The sequence below is a fragment of the Prorops nasuta genome, unplaced genomic scaffold (genome assembly GCF_024137725.1).
Source record: "Prorops nasuta isolate Cenicafe-Biocafe unplaced genomic scaffold, Cenicafe_Pnas_1.2 PNAS00022, whole genome shotgun sequence".
NCBI lineage: Eukaryota > Metazoa > Arthropoda > Insecta > Hymenoptera > Bethylidae > Prorops > Prorops nasuta.
Genome location: NW_027116819.1, coordinates 1,064,263 through 1,078,663, shown reverse-complemented (window position 1 = coordinate 1,078,663; position 14,401 = coordinate 1,064,263). Strand labels below are relative to the sequence as shown.

The 14,401-nt window shown below is 33.4% G+C and overlaps 3 protein-coding genes across 8 annotated transcripts; all 3 read right to left on the bottom strand.

Annotated features, from left to right (window-relative positions):
* Window positions 1-53: 53 nt before the first annotated feature.
* On the bottom strand, window positions 54-3,901 carry Amacr (Alpha-methylacyl-CoA racemase). Of its 2 annotated transcripts, none has more exons than XM_066740302.1 (5): window positions 1,499-3,901; window positions 1,264-1,402; window positions 1,061-1,204; window positions 746-992; window positions 54-623 (listed from the first exon to the last, which is right to left on the bottom strand). In XM_066740302.1, the coding sequence occupies exons 1-5, from the start codon at window positions 1,604-1,606 to the stop codon at window positions 116-118; spliced, it is 1,146 nt and encodes a 381-aa protein (XP_066596399.1). In that variant the 5' UTR covers window positions 1,607-3,901; the 3' UTR covers window positions 54-115. The 2 variants fall into 2 exon arrangements, with proteins under 2 accessions (XP_066596399.1, XP_066596401.1); XM_066740304.1 differs by having other exon boundaries at window positions 1,494-1,614.
* Window positions 3,902-4,056: 155 nt separating this feature from the next.
* eIF4A (eukaryotic translation initiation factor 4A) lies at window positions 4,057-8,681 on the bottom strand. Of its 4 annotated transcripts, none has more exons than XR_010823915.1 (8): window positions 8,547-8,681; window positions 7,501-7,618; window positions 7,231-7,378; window positions 7,044-7,153; window positions 6,689-6,964; window positions 6,167-6,618; window positions 5,462-5,705; window positions 4,057-5,352 (listed from the first exon to the last, which is right to left on the bottom strand). XR_010823915.1 is itself a non-coding variant. In XM_066740300.1 (7 exons), exons 1-7 carry the CDS (start codon window positions 8,567-8,569, stop codon window positions 5,561-5,563), a joined length of 1,272 nt encoding a protein of 423 aa, XP_066596397.1. In that variant the 5' UTR covers window positions 8,570-8,681; the 3' UTR covers window positions 4,057-5,560. The 4 variants fall into 4 exon arrangements, 1 of the variants encoding a protein (XP_066596397.1); XR_010823916.1 differs by having other exon boundaries at window positions 5,504-5,705; XR_010823914.1 differs by having other exon boundaries at window positions 4,057-4,125; window positions 5,504-5,705.
* Window positions 8,682-11,280: 2,599 nt separating this feature from the next.
* Window positions 11,281-14,209, bottom strand: LOC136781339 (uncharacterized). Of its 2 annotated transcripts, XM_066740190.1 has the most exons (5): window positions 14,029-14,209; window positions 13,653-13,849; window positions 13,227-13,411; window positions 12,945-13,126; window positions 11,281-12,876 (listed from the first exon to the last, which is right to left on the bottom strand). In XM_066740190.1, the coding sequence occupies exons 3-5, from the start codon at window positions 13,398-13,400 to the stop codon at window positions 11,733-11,735; spliced, it is 1,500 nt and encodes a 499-aa protein (XP_066596287.1). In that variant the 5' UTR covers window positions 13,401-13,411; window positions 13,653-13,849; window positions 14,029-14,209; the 3' UTR covers window positions 11,281-11,732. The 2 variants fall into 2 exon arrangements, with proteins under 2 accessions (XP_066596287.1, XP_066596288.1); XM_066740191.1 differs by lacking the exons at window positions 13,653-13,849; window positions 14,029-14,209 and adding an exon at window positions 13,510-13,585.
* Between the last annotated feature and the right edge of the window lie 192 nt (window positions 14,210-14,401).

Here is a 14,401-nt window from a genome sequence, read left to right as displayed (position 1 = left end):
GTTAGAAATAGAAAAATGGTTAAAAGTTTTACTTAAAAGTACAAGAATATATATACTATATACATATTATTAACTTTATTCATAAAATCGATATACAGTACTGTCTACATAACTTTTATAACTTTGCGCGTTTCTGAAATTGTTTCACAATTCCAGAGGATAATAAATTCTTTATCATTTTTGCTGAATAATTTAATTCTAAAAGTATTTCAGTTGTATGTTTCCCTACTTCGGGATTTCGTAAAACCGCTGCACTTTTACCAGGGGTTCTGGATAATTTTGGTACAGAGTTTGGTATTACTAAATTATTTTTGTCAACTAAAAATGATTGTCTGCTTTTGTTATGTGGATGTAAAGCAGCTTCATTTATGTTAACTACAGGCACTACACAAGCATCAGTACCATTAAAAATGTCACACCATTCAGCTTGAGTTTTTGACTTGAAGATTGTTGAGATCTTTGAGCGTTTCTCTTCAAACTCATTATACTGCGATATCTCCTCTGTACTCAAACCTAATTTTTGAATAAACTGTTCATAAAATTGAGGTTCCAATGCACCAACAGACATAAACTTATTATCTTTTGTTTCATAAGTATCATAAAAATGTGTTCCAGTGTCCAGTCTATAATAAAAAATATATTTTTTAAAGCTAAAAGAAATTTTAAAACTCACTCACTCATTCACTCACTCACTCACTATCTCTCTCTCTCTCTCTCTCTCTCTCTCTTTTTCTCATTTCCTTACAAATTTTCTCCACGTGGATTATTCCATAAAAAGGGCATATTTTGTGATCGAAATAACCAGCTTCCTACATATGCAGCTCCTTCGACCATTGAAGCATCGATTACCTGACCTAGGCCACTTTTAGTTCGCTCCAAAAGACTGAGTAAAATACCAAAGGCACAAATAAGGCCACCTCCAGCAAAATCAGCAGCAAAATTGACTGGTGCAGTAGGTTTTTCATTTGCACGACCAAATAATGATAATAGGCCTATAAATTTCATTCAAAATGCATAAGAAATTTATCTTATAACACAGGTTGAAAAGAATGATTTTTACCAGATAGAGCTAAATAATTAATGTCATGGCCAGCCATATTAGAGTATGGCCCGCTTTGTCCAAATCCCGTTAATCTGGCATAAATTAATCTCTTGTTTGTTGACATAAGTTCATTTGGTCCAAGCATTAGTCGTTCCATTACACCTGTAGAAAGCTGTTTTAAAATATATGGAAATCTTAGATACAAAGAAGAATAAACAAACCTGGTCTGAAAGGATCAATAATAACGTCACTTTTATCACTTAATTTTTTAAAGATTATTTGCCCTTCTTTATTTTTAATATCTAATGCTATGGAACGTTTACCATTTCCTAAAGGATCAGACATAAACGAAGTGCCCAGCTATAAAAAAGATTTAGTTTAATTGTTTATTTGTAAGTATAGTAATATTTCATAAAAAAAATTTTAAATCGATAAAATAATCAATTCTAACCTCACCTTATCTACTCTAATGACAGATGCTCCAAAATCTGTCAAAATCATTCCGCAAAATGGAGCAGGAGCCAAACCAGCTAACTCCAGTACCTTTATACCTTTCAAAGGCATTATTCTTATCAAATTAATCTATTCGTTTAATCAACAAGTGGGCACAATATTTTACGCGACCATGACGCAGCTCCTTGCAATAATGAAAAAACTTGACTTTTTACTTTTTCTTATCAATATGTAGAATCAGCAGTACAGCAATATACTGATACAACTTATCAATCATATTTCTATATCTAAATCTATACCACATTAAAAGTATTTATGTAGTTTATTTTCAGTTTTAGGAAAAAAATTTATATTAAAAGAAAATGTATAAATCTCTTTAATTTAACATTCAGATTTTTCTATTGAACATTTTTAATTCAACACCAATTCAAGTTTGCTATCAAAAATAAACAGCTTTGTATAAAGTTCTTTCAAATTTAAGGAAACACCTATTCATGAATAAATATTTTATTCGAATAGTCATTGCCTACATTTATCAGAATATACACGTTAATGTTAAGAGCATAAAATAACTGTCTAAATCATATGATAAAAGATTGAAAAATGACAAGTCATTTACATAAGAACATTACAAAAAACGAGAAATATTAAAACCTTGTGTGCATTTTGTAAAAAGAGTCATTATAAAAACTAATTTATCATATTTAGAATAAATTTGATAATCATTACCTTTACAATGTTTACTGTAAACAGTGATTCATTTGATAGCAAATGTAATCATGACCTTTCAGCATCATCGTTGATAATAACAGATTCATATTACAGTATACTATGCTATAATAAATTCCCATTTCACTTAATGGAAAATACTTAAAATCCGTAAAAGAAAAAACAAAGCGTTACCTTCTAGCAATAATTAGTAATTTTCACAAAAATATACGCTTCTAATCTAAATATTAAATGTTCTCATGCATGCAACAGTGTATTAACTAATGTTTGGTAAGTTTCTGTAATATGTTTAATAGTATATATATGCATATACACACATGTGTGTATAGAGAAGATTGTTTATAAAGAAACACTGTACGTATATATTGAAAGTTTAGAAAAGCAGTATGACTATCTTACGCAAGATCTCTTATAAAACATTAATCTGCTTTTATAAAGGAAGACATTGAACCAGAAGATTGATAGATACAGAGGCTTATTGTACACCCACAGTTTCTCATTCTCTTTAATGTACCATTACTGGAGCTTTTTGAAAAGTGTGCATACATGATTAGGTAATTATAAGAAATACACTATCCTTTTTAATAACAAATTTTAATGCAACGATTCGTTCTCTTCCCTGTTGCATTTAAACGTAATTTTTAGAAATTATCAACTGCCCCTCAACAAGTGTGCGTTAATATTGTCCTTTAAATTAGGAAAATATCATTAGTTCTCATAAAAATCTAGCAAAGTGCTTTGCATGGCTATTAACCACATGAATCCGTAGAATCTTCATACGAATTTTGCTCTGTACTGATAAATGCTGGCGCTATGACTTAAACATTTAAGAGCCAATTGTTCTTTGAGATTTGCTTATTGGACGTTTTACAAAAGAGCAAATCAGCAAGACACATTCATTAATCAATCTTTATAAAATGTCTTATCAATATAACACTTTACGTGATTAAATAATGACACTCTTTGTCGTACAAAATAGGATATTCTTATGAGAACTGAGAAAATGGAGTAGAATAAATGTCTGAGAAAAGTTGAAGTTTCATATATCTCTCATCTATACAATTTGTCGTGTTTTGTTAATAAATTGCAATTATCACTAGATCGGTGCTTCCAATTTTTATTTTCTTATAAAGAAAAATTTGTTTGAAAGAGAAAGAAAGAGTTCATCCACCTTCAGCATAGCGGTAATAAACAAATTTTATTAGTATTATGAAATTTCGAAATTTTATTAGTGGAATCACTGATGCATGCAAAAACTTAAGAAGGAGGTATAAGAGAAATGGTCAATTCAAATAAATTAGATAAATAAAAACATTAATTATTTCCTCAGACTCACCACATTAAGGTGTTATAAAAAAAGGAAAAAATTATTCATGATGCTGTGAATAACCTACATGAATCTTCTCGAGTTATACATGATATGTGAATACAAAACAAACTATTGAATTATTTCACAATACATTCACAATATTTACAGATTAATGTTTTTGAAAAAAAAAAAAAAAAAAAAAAACAAAAAAAATATATATATAATTCGTAATTATTATTATCGTTTAATAAATAACCCTTTGCACAATTATTCTCAATCAATTACATTCGTTCTTTTAAAAAACTTCTTCCTTCATATGCAGAAATCGAGAACTCTGGCAAAAAGTGCTGAGTGAGAGCAATTTGCAACAGCAACTTTAATCATAAACTCGCGCGCGCTTGTGTGATATATGTATTTTTAAATTTCATATCCTAACAGTGTTATTATGTATTTATTTTTGTATAAAATAGAATAATAATACGCCTGCTAGGAGTTTTGAAAGGTGGTTTACTAAATTAATGTGTTTTTTATCAGGAAATTTGGTCTTTATTTCCAAAAAAAATCTCCCTCATTGTGGGCCGCCCATAACTTCCTGCAAATATACAAACAAAACCCTATGAGAACTGTATACAAAAAGGTCGAAGTTTTATAAATAGAAAGTAGATAAGAGTTCTCATACATTTTTCTTTTTTTTTTCGAAAGTGTTAATAATTTAAAATTATAATTTAATATAGTAGTCATCGTTATCACAATAAAAACTTCGCTAACAATTCAACTGATTAGCAAGGGAATTTCTTTAACGACATGAAAAAGCTATTTTGTTATTTTTAAGGAATCTCATTCGCGGCCTCACAAAAGCAAAACTAATCAAGTTCTTAAACAAAAAAGAGAATTCGTAACACATTGTTTCAAAACCATAAAAATGCCTATACGTAAATACTTTTTGTCTATACAGGGGTTTCATAGTCAGATTGGAGTGTGTAAAGTAATAAAAGAATGTTATAACAGAAAAGATGAAGACTTGAAAAGAAAGAGACGACCATTATAGAGGTCAAATACTTTATTTCATATGCAGATAAAATGCATCTGGGAGATATACAAAAATTCATATTATCTAAATCCGAGCGAATCTCTTCTGCGGCAACGCTTGTGATTGAAATACCCCCTCCAATACCCAACTACACCTCTGCTCAGACAAACAATTCGCAAATGGGGTGAGAAACGCGTCAAGAAAAGCTGCTCGAGTCCAGTCCAGTAAGGAAATTTCCTAAAGTAAATGGCATTACAAGCTTTCACCGATACACTGTTAGGAAATGTTAAAACGCTCATGCTTGTTGTAAGAAGATTCAGGAACATCTGATTGCTGATGAGAACGAGGAGTTCCTGGATTCGAACAGTACAAATCGCTCTTATTGGGAATTTGAAGGATGACGGATTATTCGAGACGATACTAGGAAAAGTTGGACAATGAGCAACGAGCCATAGGATGTAGGGAAAGAGGATTGTAGGCGGGAAAAAGACTGGGTCCATCTGGACGAAGGAAAACTAAACCTTGAATGGGGTCGTATGCTCTCTAACGCTCGTTTCCTTACTACCCTGTCGACGATGATGTTATGGTAACGGTACTAACTTAAAACAACAATAATCCCGATATACACCGATGATAGTTAACAGCAGAAGTAACAGCAGTGGCAATAAATGGTATTGGTATAGTACTAATCGCAATAGTTGTAAGAGTGCAATAGTTTTATATTACTGTATGATCTTCGCAACGGAACAAAGAGAATTATTTTTCTTAGTTTTTCCTCCTCTGTGTAATCTACAATTTACGGTAAACGGAAACAATTAAACGATAACCTTGGAATATTTTGGTAGATCGCGTTTACATATACTTTTCAGAGTTCACCGATTCACTCTTATATACTCACACACCATGAGAGATCAGCTGAGAGCTCCTTATGTTCACTTACTTTTTTATTATTGGTTTTTTTTTCTTTATTATAATGAATTATAGCCAATTGTGAGAGTTAGATCAAATCGGCAACGTTCATTGGCATCTCATCGATGTTTGTATTGTAGAATTGCTCAATATCTTTTAGAGCACGTTTGTCTTCATCTGTGACGAAGTTTATAGCCACTCCTTTACGCCCGAAGCGACCACCACGACCAATTCTGTAAAGAAGCAAATCAACTTACTAATCGATGATTAAAAAGCAAGACTTCATTAATGAAGAATTGATCAGAAGTAGATTTGTAATGGAGGATTAAACGAGCGAGTTAAGTGACAAGCGAAGCATGTAATTAAAATCATACGAGTCAAATATTGACTTTGATCAGCACAAACTAAATATTTGCTATTGCTGTGAGATAATTTCAAGTTTTCGTTTTAAACAAAACTATCCCATCAAGATTCACTAGAGGTGAAAAGAAAATGATTGAACATGTACAAAGATATATTTAATACGACGATAACAGAATATGATAAAATAACAGATTTCTTCGCTGCTTAAGATGCCCTGCTAGGATCATGGACATAGTCATTAATTTCTGTAACTAAAAGAGAATCGCATTCTTGCGTCCATGTTCTTGGGCATTTTAAGCGGTTTACCCTCTATAAAAATAGTGAAACATACCTATGAATATAGTTTTCTCGATTGGAAGGCAAATCGTAGTTGATTACCAGCGAGACTTGTTGAACATCGATACCACGAGCCAACAAATCGGTGGTAATGAGTACACGGGAAGATCCCGTACGGAATTGTCTCATAATAAGATCACGCTCCCGCTGATCCATGTCTCCATGCATAGCAGAAACGGTAAAATCACGCGTATGCATGTTGTCTGTCAGCCAATCGACCTTGCGACGGGTATTGCAGAAGATTACAGCTTGAGTGATGCTAAGGGTATCGTACAAATCGCACAAAGTGTCCAGCTTCCAATCTTCGCGCTCAACGAACACGTAGAATTGTTTGATACCTTCTAACGTCAACTCTTCTTTCTTCACCAAGATATTAATTGGATTTCTCATGAAGCATTTAGAAACGTCAAGCACATCCGATGGCATAGTAGCTGACAGCAAAATGACCTGACAACAATTTTCCCTCTAAGTATCGGCTCATTTTCATAATTCTATATTATTCATTGTGTTAAATTACCTGCACTTCATTAGGTAGCAATCTAAACACATCATGAATCTGGTCTTTAAAACCACGAGACAGCATCTCGTCGGCTTCGTCGAGTACGAAGAGTTTGATGCTATTGGCTCGCAACGCCCGTCGACTAATCATATCATACACTCTACCAGGAGTACCAACAACAACATGAACACCCTGGTCCAACTTACGCATATCTTCGCGAACGTTGGTGCCGCCAATACAAGCGTGACATTCAGCATGCATAAAGTCTCCCAACGCAATTACTACTTTTTGGATCTGTAAAATGAAATCAGCAATAGTAAGTTTCTATAGATTTTTAAGAATTTCCTTTTAATTAGCTAAAAATAATATTTACTTGTTGAGCAAGCTCACGAGTTGGTGCTAAAATCAATGCTTGGCATTCTTTTATACTAGTGTCAATTTGTTGAAGGATGGAAATTGAGAAAGTGGCGGTTTTTCCGGTTCCTGTCAATGATTGCTTTCTTTAATCGTTGCTCACTTTTATATAATAACATTGAACATTTGGATTCAGAATATTTTACCTGATTGGGCTTGAGCAATAACATCATGGCCCTTAACACATGGCATAATAGCACGCCGCTGAATTGCAGATGGTTTTTCAAAACCATAGGCATAGATACCACGAAGTAGCTCTTCCTTTAAGTTCATATCGTCGAAATTATCGACATCCTACAAATTGAAACAAATTTTATTAGATTGGTTTAATTAACAATCCTTTTAAACAGAACATATTCAAACAATAATCTACAAGTTTAAAATGTGAATAAACAAAGATTAAATAATATACTAACATGGTCCCAGTTGGACTCGATGATGCCATCAGGGTCCATTCCTGGAGGTCCATCATACAGAGGTTCATCGCTCTCAATAGGTCCATTCTTTGGATCCCCAGACCATTGATCATCATTTCTGTAAAATTCGGTACAAATTAATAAAAACAAGGATATTGAGAAAAAAAGTCACTGAAAACAAAAAATTATTATTATACCAGCAACGTGTTTCCAGGAAATTTCATTTCTCAAATAAAGAGTGGGGATGGATATAAAAGAATCACGATATTTAACACGTTTCCGAATGATAAATATTGACCTTGAGAATTTAAATTTCAATGAAAAAAGAAAGAAGTGATGTGTAGTGAGAGAGGAACGTATAGAACAGAGACCAAACAAAAATCTTAAATCGTTAAATATTAGCAAAAGTTGCGGAAAAATATATAAAGTTCATGGAAGGGCGAAAGCGTGTTATTGGGAAAAATTGCAAACGCATCGATGACGATCATTGACAGTGAGTCACACTCTCGCGTGACCGAAAAGGCAAGGCATACCGTTTCTTAAGAGCGACAGATTTTCACGCAGTAATTTACCAGGAAATCGATATAAACGTATGAACGAAAAAAAAACCGGCAAGAATTTGCTGAAAATGCACGTTTCATTACGTAATTAGTCGCGAAGGAATAACGTATTTGGGTGTTTTAAATAAGGGAGAGAAGCTTAGAACGCAGTGAGAAGAGCGAAAGTTACTAAACTAATTAAAGAGTAGAAAAAGGTTGGAATACAAATGCAGGGTTGAATAAAAGTAAGGTTAGAGACGGTTTGCTGGCCGTGAAAAAAGCGGCATTTTCCATGGACAATGTGACAAAAACGAACGCACGCCATGTTGTCAGTCTCGTGTGCATGCATCCGTCGATTGCCGTTACTTTTCTTCGGTTTTTCGCGTTCAGCAGACGAGAGTCAGCCAGGACCGCAGGAAATGGACGATAGTTGGAGAGAAATAAAGGATTTAGGAGAATGAAGATATCCAATACTGACTTGGATTAAGCAAGAAAAACTTTACTTACTTTCGTTCGGATGTATGCGACATGTTCCACTCACGGTTGGTCGACGGAAAGGACGAGTTCCTACTACGTCACAACAAATATTCTCAGCAACTCCGATGATGGCGCTGCGAACACTGTCAAAAATTTCCCCGAACTCTAAATGACCGACTAAATTAAATACGTAAAAAGCTCCCGCTTTTAAAAAATTACTATTCAACTATCACTCGGCGATTTTCTTAAGAAAATTTACGAGACTCATTTTTATTTATTAAAATGTGATGTTTTAGCTAGAACCGGACGTGCGTCACTAGCCTTCAGCCCTTGCGATTGGATAGTGAATCTAGGAGTTAACCCCGCCACTACAATTTTGAATCTTTCTCGTCAATTCTATTTTACCGTGCTTCATTTCAGAAACGGGAAAAATTACAATTAGTCGACTTGTAAAAGTTTTATAAGTCGTAACGGTACAACCTAGAATGAATAGCACTTTTGTTTGAAGAAATTTCAGCCGGCAAATCCAGGTAGATAGGATAGGATGCATGCAGCGTGCACTCGTGCACAATTGGCTATCAAGGCGATCAGCAGAGCAGCACAGAGCAGCAGCAGCAGCCTTTAGCCCCGCCCATTGCAATTAACACGAGCTCTCTTCGAGGTCGGATTGTGGGATACGAGAAATCTTCCCCCGCCACTGTACTTTCCTTATTTTCTTTGTTAATTTTTCAAAGTAAATATAGTAAATAAACCTCGATTACGCCATCCGCGCTGCCGTTCACATTGCAGGATAAGACTATAGAGATGAAAATATGCAGTAACAAAATTTTCCTCTCAAAGGATTTATTGATACTTTCTGTTTTTTTTTGTCTAAAGGCAACCGCTCTGTTTATGTCGGCTTACAATCCTAACGTATATGGCGCGTAGAGTCTTAAGGGGAATCTGCATATCGACATTACAGAGCGAAATCTTGCGCCAAACGGAACGGCCTCATTTCTTAACCGATTTTAACGTTTATGCACCTTTTTGAAAACGCCAGAAGATTATCTAGCGATCTTCGTTGGCCGATTTTTCAAAAAATGAAAAACTAAAAAAAAAAGTGAAATTTAAAAAATCGGCCAACGAAGATCGCTAGATAATCTTTTGGCGTTTCCAAAAAGGTGTATAAACGTTAAAATCGGTTAAGAAATGAAGCCGTTTCGTTTGGCGCAAGATTTCGCTCTGTAATGTCGATATACAGATTCCCCTTAAACCCAGATAAGCTTTAATGTTCTAAGGTTCTAGCCACCAAAATTCATACGCAATTCTGTTCGATTCTCTACTTACTGCGTCTACAGTTGTTTATAATATCGAGTAATAAAAGAACTGTTATGCTTATGACTTTTGGCTTTCAAGAACCTTATTATTCACAGCAATAAAGCAAATATTGCAAAACAATTTCTATAGAATATTCTCTTTATTGGAGGGTCGACCTTTGTAAGGTTCTAAATTCTTTCTTTTCACCCGAGGTAAATCTTAGACTAAAATTTCGGTTCAAATCAAGCTTTTGTCCCTTCCCTTTCTTTTCCTATGTATATATATGCAGGTAAAAGGATTTACCACCGTGTACAGTTTTAAGTTTCAGATATGAGAGATACAACAATAAATTATGTTTGAAGGATTAATAAAAAGAAGTTTATTTAAAAGAATATTTATAATTCTGTATTCCCTATCTAGTATACATAATACTTGTTTCGACATTAAGAAAATTTAAAATAAAATCGCTTCTGCTGCTATTAGCTAGATCTCATAGTTAAAAGAGTTTAATCACCTTTCAAATCTTTGAAAATGATAGATCAGAATTTTATAAACTTCATTTTATTCTGAAACCTATAATTAGTAAAAACCAACACAAAAATGACAGTTTCACTTTTTCTATCCGACATTCTAAACATTATTACAAGACGAAAACGTGCGTGCGCGCCTATTACTTTTCTTTTTTCGATATTGAATTCATTATATAGTCAAAGATCAAAAAGCCGAAATCGGACGATGCTTTTTTTCTTACTGGATTGCTCGTTGAATTTAAAATTATGACTGCTGATTGGCTACTTATATCATTATAACCAATCAGCAAGCAATATTTCGATTCAGCAAGCAATCCAGTACGAGAAAAAGCATCGTCTGATTTCGGTTCAAAATCGACATATACAGGGTGTTTTGCATAAGACGCCGCCGTAAGATGCCCCAGAGCATGGATACAAAATGAGGCTTATCTCTTTAACTACAAGAGATGTTCAATTTTTGCATAGAACCTTTTCGAAACCTCTTATTATTTGCTTTCAATAAGGTCATATGAAAAATTTGAATATCTCTTACAGTTAAAGAGATACGCGTCATTTTGTATACATGCTCTGGGGTATATTACGCAAAACACCCTATATAACTGAATCATTAATCCAGCAATAATTCGTGTACTTGGTAGAGTTACGTACAAATAACTTTCTGCGCCTCTTATTATGTACACTATTGTTCATATTCAGTCACAACTAAATTTATTACAAATTATAAATACAAAAAGATAAGCTTGTGTGTGTGCGCGTGTTAAATTTGTAAAAAAGTTGTTTGCTTTTCCTTAGAGGTATCAATTTTTTTCTCAGTAAGACGAATACAAAATAAGCTCGTATTGCTATTCTTTGTTGGCCTAAACGCTGCTGCAGCTACTTATTTCTAAACCTATCAGAATTTGCTTGTTGTTGTTCTTGGTACAAGAAAAGAATTCAAATAAAAAGAAAAACTTCTACATACGTTTTATTGCTATAAGTACGATATAACACGAACACATTGTGTCATAATTAGTTATGTGCTTAGATAATTACAGTAAACAAAATTTACTCAGTTGTTACATAACATTCTGCTTTGTATGTACAAAGTTTTATGGTATATATAAGATTTATACATAAATTAACAAGGTTTGTTGTGCATTCAATGCAAATATGTACATATAGAATTATATTAAGCGCAATTGTAAAATTACAACAAGAATTATTAGCTGCTATCATATCAAGGAAACTCTCATACAATTGTCAGGTCTACAAAACAATTAGATACGATTGACGCTTCAGCGTCTCTAGTTTGCTCAGTCTTAAATTTAATATAAACTCGTATAAAAATATAGTTTTTTTCTTTTATAAAATATTTTCAATTAAGCCATATAAATTAAAGGCAGTTTATAATTTACATAAATGCACAACCAAGGACGAAAAAGAGTACAGCAATTGGAAAAATTACGTAAATTCCCATACGGGGATGACAAACAGAAATGAGAAGATGAATCTCGTCCAATTCGTGCTCAATTCCATCTTTAGTGGGTACCTCTACAATTACTTTGTCCAAAGACATAGGAGTTAAGGCGAAAGTGCATTCTGTTTGATTTATGCATGACTTTGTTACATTCTCGTACTGAAATGTAGGTTTATAAATATCGAACAATGCATGGATATCATTGGAAACAAAGTCATTATCGCTATAAAATATGTAATAATAATAACCATCCTCTGTGACGTTATGTTTTGTTTGCATGTGCTTTCCACTTAGCAAATAGTTAACATCTATGCATTGATCACTAGGATCGAATTCTTGAGCCAATAAGATTGAGCCTTCGTAACAACTTAACAAACCGTTTTCAAAACTTGAAACTGAAGACGCGTCACTCGTATCACTTAAATTTCTACCTGCATTGCCACCGTGTCTTATCCCTTGGTCCAATAACGAGGGAGGACTAAAGAGATCTTGATTTCTCTTCTGCCGACGTTTCCTTTCTTCACTCCCATTTACCTCTTCACTCTCATTGTCGGTGTCGCGTTCATGCTGAAGCATTTCCTTTAACTTTTTTATATATTTTTCTTTTTCTTGCTCTTTTCTATCTTTTTCTACTTCTACTTTATGTAGTCTTCTTTTTGCATGTCTTAATTTCCTTGTCGAAATATGATTTCTTGATCGATCATCTTTCAAATGTTTCAAAGCATACATTTCTGCTTCTCTGTATAATTCATCAGTATCATTAGGTGTATAGGTATTTAAATGATTATTGTACGATTCTGTAGAGCTTTTAGTCTCAGTTACTAGTTTCATAGTCACAGCTGCTACAGAAGCAGTAGTAACTTTGGGCATTTTAACTTTACTCAGCTTATGGTGATCATAGGTATTAACAGATTCTTTAGAATTAATTTCCTGTGCAGTTGATTCAAAGGTTATTTTAACTTGTCTGTCTGGTAAATACATGTCCGACACTCTATTTTTATTGTTACTATGCTCAAGCATACCACAGGTACGAAGATTTCTCTCTCCTTTCACTACTAGTATAGAAGCTCCTTGAAATCTAAAAAAAGTTATATTACTTCATTATAAGAATTGTCTTGTAAAATACATTTTTAAAATTTAATTTACCTTGAGCAAACCGATAAGGCAACTGTTGCACCCCTTAATAAATAAAAGCCCCAATATTCCAAAGTATCATCTGGTAAATTCATACTTTTTTTTAGCTGTAAGTGCTTCCTAGATGAAGCTATCTCAGGTCTGTGAGACATTTGAAAGGCATTGAACGAGCCATTCATTTGAAGAGTATGCTCCTGAAAGATGAAACGATGCAACATTAGCTATTACAATATTTTGTTGCTACAAAGGTTTATAGCATACGATATGATATGATACAAGCACTGTTTCTCTTACAGAACAGAATAGGGTTGAAATGCCATCATTGATTTCCAAAATGTCAGATTCGGTTACCGCATATGCTACATCAGCATAAAAGCTGTGACGCAAATAGAGGGGTATAATAAACAGTACTGTGGGCAAAACAGTAGTTAGTGTGCAAAACACTAGTACTCTTTTAATTCCATGCATTTTGATTGTGTCTGAAATTGCAAGTAAATCATAGAATTATTCATTCAAGAGTATTAGGCAGCAAATAAATATATTTACAATTTATGAGAATGTCACAAAATTTACTAACAATACGTCGTATCCTTTGATATACGAACGAGGAAAATAAAAAATGTACTAAATAAGAAAAATAAGGAGACCTCGGGTTTGTTTACAAATAAGATTTAAAGCATTAAGCTCCATCATGTTGGCGGAAAGAAATATGTTACGTACCAATGATAAATATTATGTATAGAAATTCATCTCTTGGCAAGTTAATTAAATTCGAACAAAGAAAACTGAATCATTGGGGACTCTCTTGTATGTGTTTCCTTGGATTTTTACTTTTATTAGATTCTAAAGAATCAACTTGACGTTTTTATCTGATTGCGGCAGCGATGCCAAGCAGACTCTTATTCTGAAATCTGAAACTAGTTATCGACAATTATTGGTTTCTTATCGATAACTTCAAAAATAACTTATTGATTTCGAAATGTTAAAAATTGTCGTGAGATTTATTCTATTGTAAATTAGCAATAGTAACATCGTCGATAGAATTATTTGAAAATTTTATTGAAAACTAATCAATATATAATAAATATGGTTAAACCGTCGGACGTCGATAACCATCGATGTTCTCGTCGACGACAACGAAAATAATCCGAAGGTCGGTAAATTCAAAGACGACAGAAAATTTCAAGATTGATCGAGCTTTGCAAAGCAAAAAGAAAGCGACGAAGATCGGTGATGATCGGTTGGTATGCGTTAGGTTAGGGTCGTTGAAACAAGTGACCTACGGGCTACCTTGTATATTCATACATACATACATACATACAGCAACATCCAATCCAATTGCTAAATAATCTTAATAATGGCCACGTTTCCGTTTTTGATCTTGTCAAATGAAATTTGTGTATGTATGTTTATGTCTGACGCGTATAGAATTTTCATATGACAAAACTGACAGTAGCGACAGTTTAAAT

Coding starts and splice junctions, on each gene's coding strand:
- Amacr (XM_066740302.1), bottom strand. CDS start 1,606: ATGCCTTTGAAAGGTATAAAGGTACTGGAGTTAGCTGGTTTGGCTCCT. Junction 1,403..1,498: donor CTGTCATTAGAGTAGATAAG/GTGAGGTTAGAA, acceptor TCTTTTTTATAG/CTGGGCACTTCGTTTATGTC. Junction 1,205..1,263: donor TATTGATCCTTTCAGACCAG/GTTTGTTTATTC, acceptor AGCTTTCTACAG/GTGTAATGGAACGACTAATG.
- eIF4A (XM_066740300.1), bottom strand. CDS start 8,569: ATGTCGCATACATCCGAACGAAA. Junction 7,619..8,546: donor TCGCATACATCCGAACGAAA/GTAAGTAAAGTT, acceptor CGAATTTTACAG/AAATGATGATCAATGGTCTG. Junction 7,379..7,500: donor TCGAGTCCAACTGGGACCAT/GTTAGTATATTA, acceptor TTCAATTTGTAG/GATGTCGATAATTTCGACGA.
- LOC136781339 (XM_066740190.1), bottom strand. CDS start 13,400: ATGCATGGAATTAAAAGAGTACTAGTGTTTTGCACACTAACTACTGTT. Junction 13,127..13,226: donor TTTCAACCCTATTCTGTTCT/GTAAGAGAAACA, acceptor TTCATCTTTCAG/GAGCATACTCTTCAAATGAA. Junction 12,877..12,944: donor GCCTTATCGGTTTGCTCAAG/GTAAATTAAATT, acceptor AACTTTTTTTAG/ATTTCAAGGAGCTTCTATAC.